This window comes from Takifugu flavidus, chromosome 8 (assembly GCF_003711565.1).
Source record: "Takifugu flavidus isolate HTHZ2018 chromosome 8, ASM371156v2, whole genome shotgun sequence".
In the NCBI taxonomy this organism is placed as follows: Eukaryota; Metazoa; Chordata; class Actinopteri; order Tetraodontiformes; family Tetraodontidae; genus Takifugu; species Takifugu flavidus.
This window is the reverse complement of record NC_079527.1, coordinates 7,951,940-7,969,011: the sequence shown is the minus strand read 5'-3', so window position 1 is coordinate 7,969,011 and position 17,072 is coordinate 7,951,940. Positions and strand designations below refer to the sequence as shown.

Below are 17,072 nucleotides of genomic sequence, written 5' to 3'. Positions count from 1 at the left end.
CTCTAGATGGCAGCACAAAGCGCCTCCGGCTTGGCTTTAAAACGCGAAGAAGAAATCGACCGCAGGCGCGCTAACATGATGGTAAAGCGATGGAGTTAAGGGAGCGTTTGCGCAAGTTGGACGGACAGTCCAAGCTGCTGCTCCGGGCACTCGTTTCTGGACCCTTCGGTGCCCACAAAGCTCTCACGGTGTTTCATAGGCAGCAGCGGGCAAACCCCGGAGTGTCGATCTTAAACTTGATAAAAACACTGTGCCGAGACGAAGTAACGTCTGAGACTAAAACGCAGCAAATAACTATGTAAGTAGATTGTCAAAGTATTACCGCTGTAATGCGTCATTGTTGACGTTTAATTTTATTTGCCGTGTAAAAAGCTATACGTGCAGTTTTTGCAAATCCAGCCTATGATGGAAAGCTTGGCTGTGCACCATAAACTACCACAACATTTGGCATTTCTGACGCGTACATGACAAAGCCACCTGTCTCATAACAATTTTTCTCATTCTAGTAAACCCCTGGTGTGCCTCTTTCCGACACTGTTCAAACAAAATCTGCTCACTTTCATCAGTCTGGTCCATCGGCTCCTTCCTCAGACCGCCGTCCGTGATCTGCTCGTCTGCCTCAGGAAGGAGCCTCACAGGAGCCCCTGGGTGTCTGCTCTGATCAGCCAGCTGGAAAGGAACATAGGTGTCCACAGTGAAGAGCCTCTGTGCACACCCATATGCAGCCAGAGAATAAAGCAACTCTCCCAGCAATTTGTTAGTCCTGGAGGGACCAGAGGATGGGCTGACTATTTTGGTGGTTTTGTCAAAGGTTCTGGGACTCTTACTAATTCATTAGAGCAGGGGGCCCAAAAGAAGAGGAGGAGCAGTCAGATCAGTCTGGACTCTGATGAGGATGAAACAGTACAGCAGCGGAAACGGTCAAAGATGGACGCGTGTCGTCAGGAATGTGTTGATGCTGCAGAACAAAACACGAAAGAAGACACACCAGAAAAATTGCAAAGCGTTCTGTCAGAGGGAACTGATGAAAACATACAGCCTGCTACAGATTCTGAGAGTCTGATTGATGCGCTGCCACAACACATGAAGGTAACAACAGATCACCTGATTTGTTCTGTCAAGTGTTTATTCCATTTTCAAAGCTGTAATTAAAACTGTAATTTTGTTGCTCATAAATGGATCATCATTCACACTTGATATTAGTTTTACTGATGACAATATGTTGGTTTAGAACGCTGTTCTTCAAATAAAAGAAGTACTGGAAAGTGAGACTGATGTAAGTAAAAAAAGAAATGGCCTTAAACACTGAGTTGATCTTGTTATATTTATAATTATTCAAAATATCTGTTTCTAGTGGGACCAAAGCTCTGTCGATGTGTTCAAAGTGCTAAATGAATGTGACCCCATCCAAGTAGGTGCTTCTATTTTACTTTTAGAAAACACTAAATGACACTCCTTGAATGGAGTATTAATCGTTGCCTGAATACATGACAAAATTCAGCTGTCAGGTATTTAAGCACAATATCTACAGACACTGAGTTGGCTAATCCAGAGTTCTGCTTCTCCTTTCATGTTAAGGTGGAGATGTTGTGCAACATGCTGTGCCTGTCTGACTTACCCGAGCAGACCCTGCCTAAACTCTGCAGCACTATTCTGGCTCCCTCTAATGACCTCAGCTACATCACAGCCACCAAGTTTATCAAGAGCCTGCTGCTAAAAAAGGTGCATAAATGAAATTAATTCAACTCATTGCTGCATTTGAGGTGATATTATAGGGTTTTACTATACTCGCAGGTCCTGTCTCTGTCAGAACCAGCCTCCAGATCTCTGGTCACTGCTGGAACGTCACTCTGTAGCCGCTATCCACGGCCGATGTGCCAGGCGGTAATCTTGCCAGTACTAGAGGACAAAAATATAGGTAACAAAAGGAGGACTGATAAAGAGTTAACTCATAACCATAAAATATTTATGGTTTGTAGTATGTTTTGTATTTTATGTTTGATGTTTGGTTTCAGGTAATCCACATTCTGAGCTGCTGAACAGACTGATTGAATGCTGCCTGGACTCTCATTATAGGCTCCTGGTACTCCAGTAAGAGCATATTATCTTTGTTTTTTCAAGAAGAGAATATGCAACTCATGTGTTGGTTATTTTTTTACTGAAGCAGTATTTTATATTCTTTTTCACAGAATGACATTCAAAATAGCGTGGAATGAAGCAGTAATATCTATTATCCACTGCACCCTCGACTCGAAGGTGATGTCTGTGTCTGTGCATTATCCAATTAATGCTCATTGTATTTCTTTGCTCAGTGTTTTTTTTCTTATCTTTTAGCCTGATGTTAGTGAAGAGTTGTTCACACAGCTCACCGAGCAGCTCCTCAGCCAAGGTCCTCAGTTCACAAAGTCTGTGAAGTTTGCAAAAATGATGCTCACGGTGCTCACCAAATACAGCACATCTGTAAGTAGGTAAATTAATACGATCTCTAAAGCTAGGCATGTATTTAACAATATATGCAATGCTTTTGCATGTGCTTTTTTGTTGTTTTCTCCAGGTGACAGCTACACATAAACAGTCCCTGCACAGTTGCCTCCTGTTAAATGAGACCTTTCTGAAGAAGTCTCTCCAAGCTGCTTTGAAAAGAATTACACCCCCTTGATCTGATATTTATGTAAAATGTGTGCAGTATTCACAATAAAAAAAGTGTCACAAATATGGAGTTCTGTGTCATTGAAATATGCTTTTTATTCAAGCTTTTTCATAAAGGTTTATATCAATGTGAGCACACGTGTAGAGCTTTGAGGAGATTTACTATATCTGAATAGATATATAATTCAATAAAGTATACCTAATTATATTTTAATGATCTTTCAGATAAGTTTTTGAACTACCAGGTTTGACCTATTTACCACAATGGTATGGACATACTGACCTGACCACCATCCTTAACACTTGTTGCTTACATTATAAGCCAAGCAAAATATGCATTAAAAACAGAATCACTGCTGTCTCAAGATTTCTAATTCAATATTTTATGATTTGCAATTTATTAGAGATATAATTGATGAGACAAATTAGTAATAAATATCTGACCCATGTAATATGGAACATAGAATAACAATGTGAAAGACAAAATCCTGTATTTTCTATAGTTGTATAAAAGGTCAAAGATGTTTCTGTAGGGTTATTCATCTATATTATCCTGATATTGGTGAAATTTAAGCACATTTAAAAACACACGCACACACGTTTTCTGCATTGACGTCACCAAGCGTCGCCTTTATTATACGTAACTTCCCGGTCCACTTCCTTTTCCGCCGTTGCAGGACAAGAACGACAACCTGCTAAAATGAGGTTAGCATACGTAACTCTAATAATGTAAAGAAAACGCATATTTATGCGGGAAGTAGAGGTTTATATGAACACATAAGCTCATACTATTGTCGTATGTGTGTAGTTTAGTGCAGTTTTTCCAGAGTTAGGTTAGTTAATCGTTAATGTGTGGAACCGGCAAATATCAGCGGAGCCTGTCGCGTTAACTTGGACATGTAATCCACAGTCATCCATGGTGTTAATTAATGATTTAGTAAAAAAAATCATTACTCAAATACCTACAATAACCTCTCTAAGTATTGCAAGATACATTTTTTTAAATGTCAATATTTAGTTGGGTATTCAGCAGCTGAATGAATTCTCGCGTTATCTTGTGCTAAACAATTGGAGCCTATTAACTGTGATTTCATTTTGATTAAGCCTGCATCTTATAACACGAAATATTTAATTTTTCAGTAAGGTCTCCAGGGATACGTTGTACGAAGCCGTGAAGGAGGTTCTGCAGGGATCTTTGGCTAAGCCAAGGAAGTAAGTGCATACATGTAGCCTGGGGAATGTCAACAGAATAGCAGGGAAGTTAATTTTCTTTTCTTTTGTAGGTTTGTGGAGTCAGTGGAGCTGCAGATCAGCTTGAAAAACTATGATCCCCAGAAGGACAAGCGTTTCTCTGGAACTGTCAGGTTCGACCTATTGCTTGACCCAACCTTTTCCTTGTGCGCTACCAACCCTGTCTGAAAACAGTCATTGCTGTGGCATGAAATTGCTGCGATTTATAAAAGTTGAAGAGAAAAACAAAAAAGGCAGGCCAGGGGCTGACATGGAGAAGTACTTTGGGTAGTCTGACTGAGCTGACCCAGCCCTGGCTGGTGGAAGCAAGGCAGGCGGACCCCCACCCTGGGTCTTAAAACATGAGGGAAGGCTTTGAGTGGCTGAGCTGGTAGGTTCATGTCCTCAAGCCGAACAATTAAACCCAGAGTTTGGCTGGACATTCGTCATGGTATGGGTAAGACATTATTCAATCAAAGTTGGTCAGGATGGTGTCATAGGATTTATGTAGTTTGTTCTTTTTGATTCTGTTTTATGAAATAAGGCAATGTATCTAAACCTCCACCAATTAGTCATTTGTCCTTAATGATGCTGATAACTTGATCCATGTGTGTCAGGTTCGTGTACGCTTGTGTAATGCCTTGTAATAACTGTATCCACTCCCAAACACCCAGGCTGAAGACTCTCCCAAGGCCAAAATTCTCCGTATGTGTTCTGGGAGACCAGCAGCACTGCGATGAGGCCAAAGCTGCTGATTTGCCACACATGGACATCGAGGCTCTGAAGAAGCTGAACAAGAACAAAAAGATGGTCAAGAAACTCGGTATGAAGTGGATACGAATCGTGATGTATGCCACCTTTTATAATAGTTTTGTATTAATCTGTTTTCTCATCTGTTTAGCCAAGAAGTATGATGCCTTCCTGGCCTCTGAGTCTCTGATCAAGCAGATCCCTCGTATCCTGGGCCCTGGGCTGAACAAGGCTGGCAAGTTCCCCTCCCTGCTCACCCACAACGAGAACATGATGACCAAGGTGGATGAGGTCAAGTCTACTATCAAATTCCAGATGAAGAAGGTACGGTGATGGGTATATATGGTATATATGGTGAATAATAGTGGCTTTTTAGTTTGTCTCACATTTGACGTGACCATGTTTTTCCTGTCGTAGGTGCTCTGTCTGGCTGTGGCTGTTGGACACGTGAAGATGACAGAAGATGAGCTGGTGTACAACATCCACCTGGCTGTCAACTTCCTGGTGTCTTTGCTGAAGAAGAACTGGCAGAACGTACGCGCGCTCTACATCAAGAGCACCATGGGCAAACCCCAACGTCTCTATTAGAGTTTCTAATAAAAACATGGACTTTCTCCAAAGTTGACTGTCTTGGTGTCTTGACTGAAACTTGAAGTCGTCTTAACATGTTAACAAATGCTCTAACTACACAAGTTCAATAACATGATCATAACGTATATAATAGTGCCGAGTGAAGGCTCTAAATAGTCGCTGTTACCTTGCAAATTGATCCTGTTCTTGCCTTTTAAAATGTAATGCTGCTTTGTGCCTTAATACAGATAATGCTTTTTAATCAATTTGATATTCAACAATTGAAGTTGGTTTTAAGTTTCAGATAAAATTTAACAGTACGGCTGCCTAATTTCAACAATGCCATTTCCAAAACAAGACATTTAGACACATGACTTGTGATTAAATGCATTCATCCTTTCACTTTAGTGCTTCTTGTTCATGTATAAGGATGAACTGATGCATTCAGTGATGGAGAAGTTTGACTTTCTAACAATTGCACACCAACAACTTTAGCATCATTTCACAATATTTCCGTAGAAACCCCCAATCGGATTTCTCTCAACCTAAAAGGGGGTCAGAGGTCACCTTGTGTATTGCACATACAGTATGGGCATCAGTGATGCATGTTTGATTAGTTATTGGCTGAAGGCGAAGCCATAGCGACATCACTACCCATGATCCTCCTGGGGCAGCCGTTGTCCTGCTCAGGTCTGACTGGATCTGTTAATAGGATTATAAATCCTCAGTCCTGGAAAGGCAGAAGGAGACAGACTGAACTGCTCTGAAGACAGAAAGAAACTACACCAGTTTTTTAAATAATTCACGTGAGGAGGATTAAAATAATCTGATCAGATTGTTACTTTTGATGAAAGGATGGATGCTCAGGTGAGTGAGTTCAGACGTTCCCCGTTACTGTTGTTTACAGTCAGATTTGGACCATTTTAGTCTTTTCTAAACTTGTTTCAGCCTGAAGCGAAGACAGACAACTCCTGTCCGGCAGTCGACCTCAGTGAAGACAGTGACGAAGGTAAGAGACGCGTAAACATGTTGACGAGCCCTCCAGAGAGCCACGCCGTGACTCCTTTAAACATTACCAACAGAGACCAGTCAGGACGAGTCTCCGCCTGTCCCGAAGTGGAACGAGCTGTCCATCATAGAGCGCGTGGGCCTCAACAGGTGAGGCTGTACAATGTAGCAGCAGCAGGTGCAGCATTTAATCTGATATTAATGTAGGAGCTGGATTTTGTTGTTGTTGACAGTGTGGAGATGTCTGAGAAGGATTTAGAGGTGAGTTCATCCCACTTTTAAACCCCAGGGGCACAAAAAAGTTCTATTTATTATGGTTCCCATAGCAACCAAATCTGATCATATGATGAGTGAAATATTAAGTGTTTGGCCGGCAGATGGCCTTCGCTCAGATCGCCATGGCCTTCCACTGTGACCAGTACACCCTGAAGCAGAGGCTTCAGGCGGAGGAACACGCCCGGAACCTGGCTGAGGAGAACATCCAGCTGGAGCTGAGCAGAGGCAGGGAGACGCTGGAGGTGCAGCAGCTTTAGCATCACCTGAAGATGTTCCTCAATGAGAACTCTGGGAACACTCTGTGTTTGTGTGTGTGTGTGTGTGTGTGTGTGTTTTCAGACACTGAAGGGCCTGTGCATCGACAGTCAGCGCAGCAGAATCCTGCAGAGGCTGGAACTCTCCCTGGACATCCTCGCCGGCACCGTGGAGCGAATCTCCAACACGGCTGAGGTGCTCGGAGCCGTGCACCAGGTAGCTTTGAGTTAGCCTGGTTCTGTGGTAAACAGCTAGCTAGAAGAATGGTTGATGGTTTTATTTTTAGCTAGAGTCATTCCCAGCTGCCTTTAGACGAGCGGTGGGGTCTAACCTGCACAAGTCTGCAGTTCATTGCAGAAACTCATAGAAACAAAGAAAAAATAGATCCATGGTTTCAAATATAACATCATGCTTTTATACTTGAATGGTCAGATACAGCAGGAGGTGGTGGATGCGTGATGTGAATAACCGAACATCTACAACCTGCAGATTTGGAAGTCAGTGCTCTAGACTGTGCAGCCATATTGTGTGTGCACCAGGAAGGCCTAGCAGTTTGAAAGCAGATGCAGTGTAGACTAAAAAATGAAGAAATCCTAAAGTGATTCTCAGTGCTGTCTTCTTCAGGAGGCGCGAGTGAGTCGGGCGGTGGAGCTGATGTTGGCTCACGTGGAGAATCTGAGGAGACAACACGATAAAAACGTATCAGATCTGGAGGAAGCCAAGAAGCTGATCCAGCAGCAGAGCATCTTGTCTCCCAGAGCATGTTCAGGTCTGATAGCTTCCCCAGGGCTGCTTCATACCTCACATGATCTTCAACGTGTGACTGATCAGAAATTTTCCAATGATTCCAGATCCAGAGGACAGTGACAGCCGAATGAGGAGCTTCCAGCAGGTATTTGGGTGTGCCTCATTAGTCACCATGACCCTTTCAGAACTTTAAAATCTGTATTTTTGTACGTCTTTCATGTATTTGACCCAGAATAGCAGCCGTCGGAGGGTCAGCATGTCATTAATTTCCAGGGAATCTCAGGTAATTCTGGCTTCTGTAGTTGTCGTCAACGTTGCTGGAAACAAATGTAGGAGACACAAAGTGCTTCTTGGTCTGTGCAGGTGATAAAGCGACACCTGAAAAAACGAGTGACGCAAAGCACCAAGAAGCCGGGCCGCTCTGGGTCCCCCAGCTCCGAGTCCAGCTGTTCGGTTTTGACCAAAGAGGACAACTGCTTGGTGGATGACAGGTGTCCTCATGAGGATCCTGGTCTGGTCTACCTCAGTGTTTCCACCCAGTCTTTGTTTACCTATTTTTTCCCTCTTTACAGACCAGCGAATCCAGATGACCCCCCATCAGCTCCACCTCCTCCAGCGCAGTCTTCCATCCCCGACCCAGATCACCTCCCGAAACATCCTTCCAGCAGGAAGATGCAGAGGAAAAAGTACAAAAAGGCATCTTACAGTCTGCAGCAGACTCCACGGTCGCTAAACTCCATGTTGTTTTGCTGCTTTTCCGTTGTTTTTAGCAATCCTCCATCCCAGCGGGCTAAAACCGAGCTGTACATTTGTGTCCCTGTTTCAGTTCACCTCCGCCTGCTGTGCGACAGAGGCACAGGATCACGTCCTCGCTCGCCAGGAAAAAAGCAGACAAAGATAAACGGAGTAAGGACGTTTACCACAGGCTTTCTGTGGGCAAGTAAGTCAGCGCCAGTATTTAAAGCGTTGGTGACGCTGCGTTGGCCTGATGTCTGACGGACCGCTGCCCTCAGGTCTGGATCAGTGTGCAGGCGACCTCTGGCCCTCTGGCTGGACTGCTGCCGGTGGATGCTCCTCTTCATCTACATGTTGGTGCTTTTCTGCGTCATAACATTGACCTTCTTCCTGCTGGAGCTCTGATGACGCCAGACTGCTCCTCTCAGTACCAGCGTCCATGTGCAGCCAGGTCCCAAAAGTTCTGGGCTGGGAATAAATATTTGAACAAAATATGCCTGTTTGTCTTTGGAGACGCCCGACGACAGATGACAAACCCACAGCTTTAGCCTTTAGGTCGTAATTTCTTTTTATTAGAAATATGCAAAAAATGACCCAACACTTGGTTAGTAACAAAGCACCTTAGAGAATAACTCCACAATCATCAAACCACCGTTAAAGGCACCAGTGATTAATTAACAGCATACACAAAATATCAGTTTAGCTCACATCAGATGAAAAATCCTTTAACTAGTTAAAAAGTTCTGCATTTTCCAAAAAAGCGTAGATTCATGCTTACATCATGTGAATGGTGCTGCTCAGGAACATAAATATATAATAATAATATTGAAAATTATATTAGGAATGGGCAAACTTAATTAAAAACTTCTGGATTTAATGTGCAAAAAAACCTTTATAGACTAAAAATTTCAAATAAATAAACTGGAATGTTAGATTAAGTTTTAATTGAAAGACAAACGTGCTCGTCGGCTTTGCGTTAGGTCCACGTCCTCAACAGATAATCTCAGAGTCCACAGTCGTAATAAATACAGAGATAAATAAAGCGGGACAACACACATCCTGCTCCACACGCTGCAGAGCAGTCGAGGTCTCGGTTACACCTGGCTCACTATTTCCGCATCCTCTGCCACGAACCACTGGACCGGAGTCCCGTCGGGGTCTCGCTGCAGAACCATGTTGCCTGAACCCTGTGAAAACAGGCGTGAAATTATGGGCTGGTTTATGAATATACAGCATTTACATCTGGTGGCTCTCGGCACCGACCTGTTGAAATGATGGCAGATGAGGGGAAGTAACGCTCGCGGGGCCCTGCTGATCCAAGCAGCCGGGCTGTACCTTCTGCAGCTGGATTCTCTGATGCCAGGACTTTAGTTCCTCTGACACGAGCTCCCGCGGCAACAGCCTGATGGCGTGGTTGGGGTACTCCTTCAGCGAGGGCGTTCGCACCAGTCTGGTGTAAGGTGGAGGGGGCTTCAGGATTCTGTTTGGGGACAGAGCCCTTTCTCGCCATTGCGGAGGTGTGTTTGCCACAGGAGGGGGCGACAGGCAGGGTGTTTCCACCTCCGGGCCTTGAGGGGAGAGGGGGCCGTCCTCCATCGTAGCCCTGGTGCTTGTGAAGCTGGTCAGGCTCTTCTTCTGTGCTCCAAAATGGAATCCGTACGGCGGCGGGCACAGCTTTGGTATCTCAGTGGGTCTGTCCCTGCCTGGGGAGCTGATGTAGGAGGAGGAAGAGTGCTCCGAGCTGCTGTCCTCAGAGCTGGACAGGGAAGGACGCAGGGGAGAGTACTCTGGAGAGCGCACCATGAAGTTAGCCACACAGCATCGCTGGGGCAATCGGCCGCGCCCTCGACTGCCCTCTGCGATCCGGTCAGCAGATGACTTACTCTTGGGAAGTCTGTGGAGACACAGAACCATCAAAAGTGAATCAGGGATGTAGTCAGTCTGGCACTTCCTGTTTTACTTTGATAGGAACAAAGGGAGTTTGACTTCTTTCCCATGTGTCTCTCTACCTCTTTCATTTTCTGACTATTTTTGCTTGTGGAGCCTCAGTTCCTCTATTTATTCTGTTTTCCTCCCCCTAAACACCAGATTTAGAGCCAAGTGTTCCTGCATTGTTTTTCGTATGAGTTGTAAGACTTTAAATTCTGCGCTTTGTGTTGGCTTAATAATCTATAGGAATTTTTCTGCATACCTGAAGGACTGGGTGTACTGTCGGCGTATATGCAGTTCTGGAGTAGAGGGCGCACTGATGGCGTTATTGTGGCGCAGCGCTGAGTTCCTGACGAACTGGGACAGAGGAATCCTGCAGCTCTCCACAGGCGCCGGGGTTCCCGCTGGACTACTGTAAACAAAGAAACGATGCAGTGAGATATACAATGTCTGAAATGCCCCCCATAATTGTCTCCCTCACACAGTATTTATTCAGTTTTTGCTACAGTTCTTACCAGGACCTGCTGCTGGAGGCGGACTGAGGTTTAGAGGACCTCTGGTAGGGTTTATCCAGACTGGACTCTTTCCATGGGGAGTTCTGAATAGGGGAGCGCTCAGACTCGACACCGAGCTGCTTCAGTGATGGCGGAGATGAGTCAAGGGGGTCAGAGAAAGAAGTTTCCAACACAGGTGGAGAGAGGGGGCTGGATGAGTCCACATCTATGAAATCAAAAACAGTCACTTGCTTTCAAATATGACCATCAAACTGTTCGTATTGAAAACAAATGTGGATATTTGCTGTAAATGAACTCACCATCGTCCAGAGCCACCACGTCAGACAGGGAACTGTCATCAGACATGTTCAGATCTGCACAAAGATATGAAACATTCAGCTTCTTTTTCGAACCCGAGGACTTCATTACTACATTACAATGGTTGGCCTGAAGGGGGCAGCAGCGCTCACCACTGATTTGGCTCCGTGACGCGGTGATGCACGGTGAGTTGCACTTGCTTTTGTTTCTGTGCTGGAACAAAGCCTCCTGCAGTTGTTTCACTTTCTTCTCCTCCCTCTTGAACTGCTGCAGCCGGCTCTTCTTCTGTGGTTTACTGAGGTGCTCCTCCAGGGAGAGTTTGCGGGCCGCTTCATAGATCTGCTGATGCACAGCCAAGTCGGTTTCCAGTGTTTGCAGCTCTGCATCCTGTAAAGGAATCCTCTGTAATTTAGACTTTTTGGAAAAAAATAAAATCTATTGCTTTTACTGATTTACTCTTAAACAGTGAAGATTGTTTGCACCTCTTTATCCAGAAGGATCACACTTTCGTCCAGCTTGAATGAAGCTCCGATCCTCCTCCTGACCTGTGGCGGGTTCTCATCAGGCATCAGAGGATAGTCTGAAGGCATCTTTCCCGTCAGCTCCTGCCAACCCAAAATGTTGTCAACCCAACTGCTGTCACAGCGTAAAATGTCTGATTGTGTCGGGATCGAGGAGACGCTCACCGCCTCCCTGATGCAGAGTTGCCTGAGCTCCAGCAGGCAGAGTCCCAGACGTTCCTCCAGAGACTGGTGCTTAAGCTTCAGGGCTCTGGTGTTGGTGGTCAGGTCCTTTAATGAGGACGTGGGACTGTCTGGACCTGAAATGTGCACAAGAGGTCAAAACCTTTAGAAATGGATACCAACAAAGTCAAGAGCTGACATGTTTATTTGTGTTAGTAGGTTGCATTCTGGGTCAAAGCGATGTCTTCAGACTTCCATTGCTGTGAGTAAAGCACGATGTCGTGTGAAGATCTGCTGGAACAGTGCAGGGTAAATACCCTGCTGTCACATGTCGAGTGGCCTAGCTTATATTTATATTTAATGTCTTTGTCCTCGATGAATGTATGCATTATTTTCTTTAACCACTGATTCTGCAGCCCATAAACAAAGAGTGTGCAATAGATGCAGAGTCACTTCCCTCTGTAAGGTCCTAGTTTGGCAAAAATAACTCCAACAACTTGTTGATTGACATTGCTCTAATCCAGTATGAAACAAGCCTGAAATCACTCAGATCTACACTTACAAAAGGGGCTGATAATTTTCAGGTTACACTTTCAGAAGACAATAGAGAAGGTCCTGATATGATCATACCTCATTATAACAGGTGTTATCGGCTTAAATTCTGCATATTTTGATGTCAGATGATCAATCTAGAGTCACATTCTTACCAGAGTGCAAAACAATTCCGCTGTCAGTGTCACTGATCTCCTCTTTACTTTCAATGGTCGTCATCGTGACTATTCTTCAGGTTGGGAAAGTATCTGTGAAAGAGTCAGATATCGAATAGACCAGTCAAAATCACTTTAAAAAGAAACTAGACTCTCGCGTTGTTTTCCAACCACACGGCTTCATTGAGTAACACTCCTGCTGCTTTACTAAATTAAGTGACCTGGCGAGTCTCCTTTCACACGCTTATCTATGCAGACGCTCCTTTCCATCCATCCTCCTCCTCCTTTTCTTTCTCCCCATCCACGCTCGCTAACAAAGGAGGTGGACCCTTTGGCTGACTCGGCACATGTGCAGAGGTTAATCCGAATCGTGGTGCCATGGCGACGGGGCACGGTTTAGGGAGCGTGTCACCGTGAGGCGTGTCAGAGGGCGCGCAAGGGCCCAGCCCCCGAAAAGGAAAGCAGATGGCAGCAGGGATTGCACCACCCATGGACTGCACCTGTTCCCCCCCAAACACCCCTCCCTCTGCTCCCATTCAACCGGTGTCCAGAGAACCCTCTGGGGGCTTTGAAGTGGAAGAATGTCTCAATGGCGGGCTTGTCTGCGCAGCATCGGATCACAAGGCCCGTGCTGACTCCTGCACAACGCTGCCCGTTCGACTGACACACTTTCACAAACAGACAAGCACATTTCATGTTTATGGCCTGTCCTGCTCCATTGTTTCTCCCCAACAAAGATCTGACTGCCTGTTGGCAAAAACAAATGAGAGAGGAAACCAAAAGTGGAAAACAGGCACAAAAAACATCTACAAAATGACATCAGTGGGACTGATTTTCTTTTAGCGTCAATTAATGATCAGATTTAAAATGAATCCTCTCTTCTCTCACCACCTTGATGTCCTTCAGAAAGGCCACAAGACTTCACTTGAAGAACCAGAAAATTGAATTGTTTGCAGCCATTTTTCTGCCATTGTCCTTCAAGGATGAACTTTATCAGTTATAGTCGTTCAGTGCAATTTCGTTATTATAGCACATTCCAAATGAGCAAGTTTGCTTTGGTTATATTTTCCTGATATTTTAACTGAGAATTTCAATAAACTTTACTAAAAAAAAAACAACAACCCACAACATCGTGTAAACAAAGCTTGTGTGGGAAGTAAATGAGTCAGGACGTGAGGGGAGGAAATGTGAGTTGAAAACAAGCGCTACAAGGATGAATATTGTTGCTAGAGCTCCCACGTATAATCCCTGATTCTCGTCTCATCATCTTTGTTTGTAGATCGTTATCGGGCCCTTTCCTGCAGGGACCAGGAAGATACTGAGCCTGCGCTGCCGAAAACCTCCCCTAACAGGATATTATTGTGTATTCCATAGGCCTGACCCATTCACCACAGCAACTCATGTGAACTGACGCAGCTATGAGCAACAGGCAGCACAATGAGGCGCAGGCATATTGAGTCAGTGAAACAACACTGCAACAAAAGGCCCTGTATCAACCATCAGCCCCACTAATCTGCTGTGGATGCAGGATCTGCTGACTGCACCGCTTCAGGCCCGAGCAGCATTACTGGGCTACAGGGAGTGGTCTCGAAAGGAGCCCCGAGTAAGTTTCGCAACGCTTCTCGCAGTCCAGATCCATGCTGCAGGATCTAAAACCTAAATAAAACCTAAGTTGACCGGACTCCAGGGTGGTAATGAGAGACAGGCGGGGTGATGCAGAGTCCCTCAGACTTTATAACTTTCACAACAAACTGTGGTTGGTGGTGGCGACCGACTGAATGGGAAGGTGGGTGGATGGGTGTGAACTGTAATGAAAAAGCAGACCCTGCTGCAGCTTCCAGCTTATTATCAAGAGAATGATGTCATTTTTCATATCTTTCATAGACACATAAGTTATGAGGGTGTAGTCATCTGTGGGGAGAGTCAGACAGTGCTAGTCCTTACTGAGATGAACAGGAATAGCACCATTTCCTGTGCTGATAGTATCATCACCACTGATGTACGCTGCTTTCTGATATCTCAAATGTAGCAGATGTGATTAGTTCTGAAGAAGAGCCGGGAGTGGGAGAAGACCATCCCACCCGTCCTCCTTTCTTACCAGACTGTGACAGCATCACAAGGGCGGAAGCGAATGTTTAGGGTACGAGATCATGATGTGGATTCACTGTCTCCCGAATTTCCCCCACCACCCTTTCCCATGAGTTTCTGAAGCGCCGGCCTCCTGGAAGAACGCCTCGGCTGCTGTGCTCATTACCACTGTGGTCGGCCCAGGAATTACCGACGGGGAGCAGCCTTTGCCAGCGAAGCAGCGAGGGTTGCCTGAAACCAGACCTGGGCTTAGCTGGAACCCTGTAATTAAGATTCTCCGCAGAATGCTGATACAATGGAAGAAACCAAAATGACTTTACAGCGTGCCTTATTTCTAAGTTTGATAAAAGGCCAAAATCCATTCAGCAAAACGGATTTGAGTTCATGCTGGAGGAGAGAATGGTGGGAGAGAAGCAGAAGGAAAAGTCCCTGTTGTATAACGATGTGTGCCCACAAAGACAATAGAAGCTGATCACTTTATTTTTGGAAATGTTTCTAACTCGCGCTGTCAAGCTGCTTTCTTCTCCTAGTTAACACTGTTCAGCTGTGCAGGTGTCTCTCCTTTCTCCTCTACAGGGGTAACAAACCCCTATCACACTTCTCTGTCAACCATATGTTGCCCAGACACTCCATCCCAGTCACAGCCCAGTGACAGCGTAAATACAGCAGGCTAGAAGAGAAGACCCATTGTTCTCCACTGGATGGAGGGTTGGTTGGATACCATGACACCTTGTCCATTTTAGTCATTGTTTTAGGCTTCTTGGTGGACAACAACGTCATGGACGTTTCACTAACAAGTGTCCAATGGTGAAGAAATGGTGAAGTCTGAGGGGATAACAACGCACAGGTGTTATCTTCGTGGCCCGGGTAGCACTTTACTGTCTGTCAACACATAAACTAGGAGAGATTGTGTTTACTCTGTTGCTGTGATTCCCACCGAGCATCGAGGCCCCGGATAAAGCCATCAGGAGTTAATTGTAAAAGCAGCCTGTTAATGATCGAGCTAAAATGACAGAGAAGATGTTCAAAATGCACATTATGCAATCATCCAGTTGTGCCAGAGCCATAGATGAGTGGTAAGGATCCATCTATGATAATGTGCTAATATACAAAGATATTTAGCAACACAAATAATTTACAGAAAAATAAAATGCAATATGTTCCCATTATTTGTTGCGCTTTCGTTGTTTTAAAATTTGCAGTCTAGCCAAAGGTACAAAGGAATTCCGTTTGAATGACAATATGTTTAAGACAATATTTTAAGAAAAATTACCAGTAAAGTTAATGTTTGATCACACAAACTTTAAAATGTGTATTACTAACAATTACATTCCTGTTAAAAAATAAAGTTAAGCCACTGCTCTCTATGTACGCCACATCCCCGTGTCTCAGATACAACTGGGTTACTAAAGTTTAATACTTGCATTACTAATCATGCGGTAAAAATCTTTGTTCTTACCCTTTAAAGTTAGAATTGCTCTTTTCTGTGGCATCCAGCTGCAGCGGTATCTCCGGCCGGACTTGTCCTGACTTTCTATACTCAGATGGGATGAACGCTTGGGACATCTGTTACAGTCAACCCCACTTTTTCCTGTAGGGGGTTGAGTTTGTTTCTTTTGGTTTTATTGTATTAATTCCTTCTTCATCTTTTCACTCTTACATAGACATACCAAATTAATACACACTTTATGATTTTATACTAATCGGTAATGTCTTATTTTTAAGTGAAAATGATTATTTCTTTTCCCCAGTTGCAACCGTCTCCCCCGAGTTGTTTAAAATGGTTCGGTCCGACGCTGCTCGGTTTCCAGACATGCTCTGCGTATTTACACAGCACGCGCCTCACCGAGAGAGAGGGCTTTTAATTTGAAAGGTTGCACAAAGGAGGAGCTGCAGCAGGGGAGATGAGTTTTACTAAAAGCCAATAAAGACAGATGTTTGATTACACAAGTCGGACAATAGTGGTCACTTCTTTCTCCATGTGGAAAAGAAAACCGCGTATATGCATTTAAGCTCCAAGAGGACATTTAAACTTGAATTTTTAAAATTCAAAATGGAAAAACACTAGCGATTAATTGAATTAATTTTAATAATCTGTGCTTTATTATACATATTGATCTTTGTTTTTCTTCTGGTTTTAGTCTTGGTATTGGTTCATTACCCTGCATCAGAAAAGAGAATCGTATAGTTTTCCCTTTTTTTGCATTGTAAGTGTAGAAAGATCATGTTTAACTCTTTTGAATTTTGCTCTAAGGCTGGAGGAATCTGGAACAACATCTAAACTTGTAGGCAACTCATCACTTGGATGTTTTTCTCTAGCAGAAAATTACACCACTGCAGCACAGAAATAGGTCAATCTTCATAAATAGAACTACTAATAATAGTAGAATCAACACCACTCCTACGAGTACTACTGATAATAATAATAAATTAGCCTGGCAGACCTCTAAAATGCTCTTAAGTAGATGTCCATGTGCTTTTGTTTGCTCACTGTCTACATGATCTTTTGAAACTGCTTTTGTGTTGGTTTAGAATCTAAACTTTAGATGATCATCGGCTCCTAAAATCTACAGTACTACACCAAAACCAGGCTAGTTTTAAGCCTTCATCTGGTGGCTTCCAAATGTGTGAAG

At 44.2% G+C, this 17,072-nt stretch overlaps 4 protein-coding genes across 4 annotated transcripts; 3 read left to right on the top strand and 1 right to left on the bottom strand.

Annotated features, from left to right (window-relative positions):
- The first annotated feature begins 45 nt into the window (after positions 1–45).
- Positions 46–2,713, top strand: fance (FA complementation group E). Its single transcript, XM_057040427.1, has 10 exons — positions 46–298; positions 507–1,089; positions 1,232–1,276; positions 1,355–1,411; positions 1,579–1,722; positions 1,795–1,918; positions 2,016–2,091; positions 2,190–2,256; positions 2,335–2,460; positions 2,555–2,713. The coding sequence occupies exons 1-10, from the start codon at positions 90–92 to the stop codon at positions 2,657–2,659; spliced, it is 1,536 nt and encodes a 511-aa protein (XP_056896407.1). The 5' UTR covers positions 46–89; the 3' UTR covers positions 2,660–2,713.
- A 556-nt stretch (positions 2,714–3,269) lies between these two features.
- Positions 3,270–5,249, top strand: rpl10a (ribosomal protein L10a). Its single transcript, XM_057041130.1, has 6 exons — positions 3,270–3,354; positions 3,790–3,861; positions 3,933–4,013; positions 4,554–4,702; positions 4,781–4,953; positions 5,047–5,249. Exons 1-6 carry the CDS (start codon positions 3,350–3,352, stop codon positions 5,215–5,217), a joined length of 651 nt encoding a protein of 216 aa, XP_056897110.1. The 5' UTR covers positions 3,270–3,349; the 3' UTR covers positions 5,218–5,249.
- A 665-nt stretch (positions 5,250–5,914) lies between these two features.
- Positions 5,915–8,712, top strand: si:ch211-163l21.11 (inositol 1,4,5-triphosphate receptor associated 2). The gene is made up of 13 exons (XM_057041129.1): positions 5,915–6,066; positions 6,148–6,208; positions 6,282–6,357; positions 6,441–6,468; positions 6,585–6,725; positions 6,823–6,954; positions 7,363–7,507; positions 7,590–7,630; positions 7,718–7,768; positions 7,849–7,976; positions 8,058–8,171; positions 8,312–8,425; positions 8,499–8,712. Exons 1-13 carry the CDS (start codon positions 6,055–6,057, stop codon positions 8,623–8,625), a joined length of 1,170 nt encoding a protein of 389 aa, XP_056897109.1. The 5' UTR covers positions 5,915–6,054; the 3' UTR covers positions 8,626–8,712.
- Positions 8,713–8,770: 58 nt separating this feature from the next.
- inavaa (innate immunity activator a) lies at positions 8,771–16,055 on the bottom strand. Its single transcript, XM_057041417.1, has 10 exons — positions 15,899–16,055; positions 12,352–12,444; positions 11,648–11,781; positions 11,444–11,566; positions 11,114–11,348; positions 10,964–11,017; positions 10,665–10,869; positions 10,412–10,561; positions 9,484–10,114; positions 8,771–9,407 (listed from the first exon to the last, which is right to left on the bottom strand). Exons 2-10 carry the CDS (start codon positions 12,413–12,415, stop codon positions 9,315–9,317), a joined length of 1,689 nt encoding a protein of 562 aa, XP_056897397.1. The 5' UTR covers positions 12,416–12,444; positions 15,899–16,055; the 3' UTR covers positions 8,771–9,314.
- Between the last annotated feature and the right edge of the window lie 1,017 nt (positions 16,056–17,072).

Coding starts and splice junctions, on each gene's coding strand:
- rpl10a (XM_057041130.1), top strand. Junction 4,014..4,553: donor CGTTTCTCTGGAACTGTCAG/GTTCGACCTATT, acceptor CCAAACACCCAG/GCTGAAGACTCTCCCAAGGC. Junction 4,954..5,046: donor TCAAATTCCAGATGAAGAAG/GTACGGTGATGG, acceptor TTCCTGTCGTAG/GTGCTCTGTCTGGCTGTGGC.
- inavaa (XM_057041417.1), bottom strand. CDS start 12,415: ATGACGACCATTGAAAGTAAAGAGGAGATCAGTGACACTGACAGCGGA. Junction 10,870..10,963: donor CGTGGTGGCTCTGGACGATG/GTGAGTTCATTT, acceptor TTGATTTCATAG/ATGTGGACTCATCCAGCCCC. Junction 10,562..10,664: donor GCCTCCAGCAGCAGGTCCTG/GTAAGAACTGTA, acceptor CTTTGTTTACAG/TAGTCCAGCGGGAACCCCGG.
- si:ch211-163l21.11 (XM_057041129.1), top strand. Junction 6,955..7,362: donor TGCTCGGAGCCGTGCACCAG/GTAGCTTTGAGT, acceptor TGTCTTCTTCAG/GAGGCGCGAGTGAGTCGGGC. Junction 7,631..7,717: donor GAATGAGGAGCTTCCAGCAG/GTATTTGGGTGT, acceptor TATTTGACCCAG/AATAGCAGCCGTCGGAGGGT.
- fance (XM_057040427.1), top strand. CDS start 90: ATGGAGTTAAGGGAGCGTTTGCGCAAGTTGGACGGACAGTCCAAGCTG. Junction 1,090..1,231: donor CGCTGCCACAACACATGAAG/GTAACAACAGAT, acceptor ATGTTGGTTTAG/AACGCTGTTCTTCAAATAAA. Junction 2,092..2,189: donor TATAGGCTCCTGGTACTCCA/GTAAGAGCATAT, acceptor TCTTTTTCACAG/AATGACATTCAAAATAGCGT.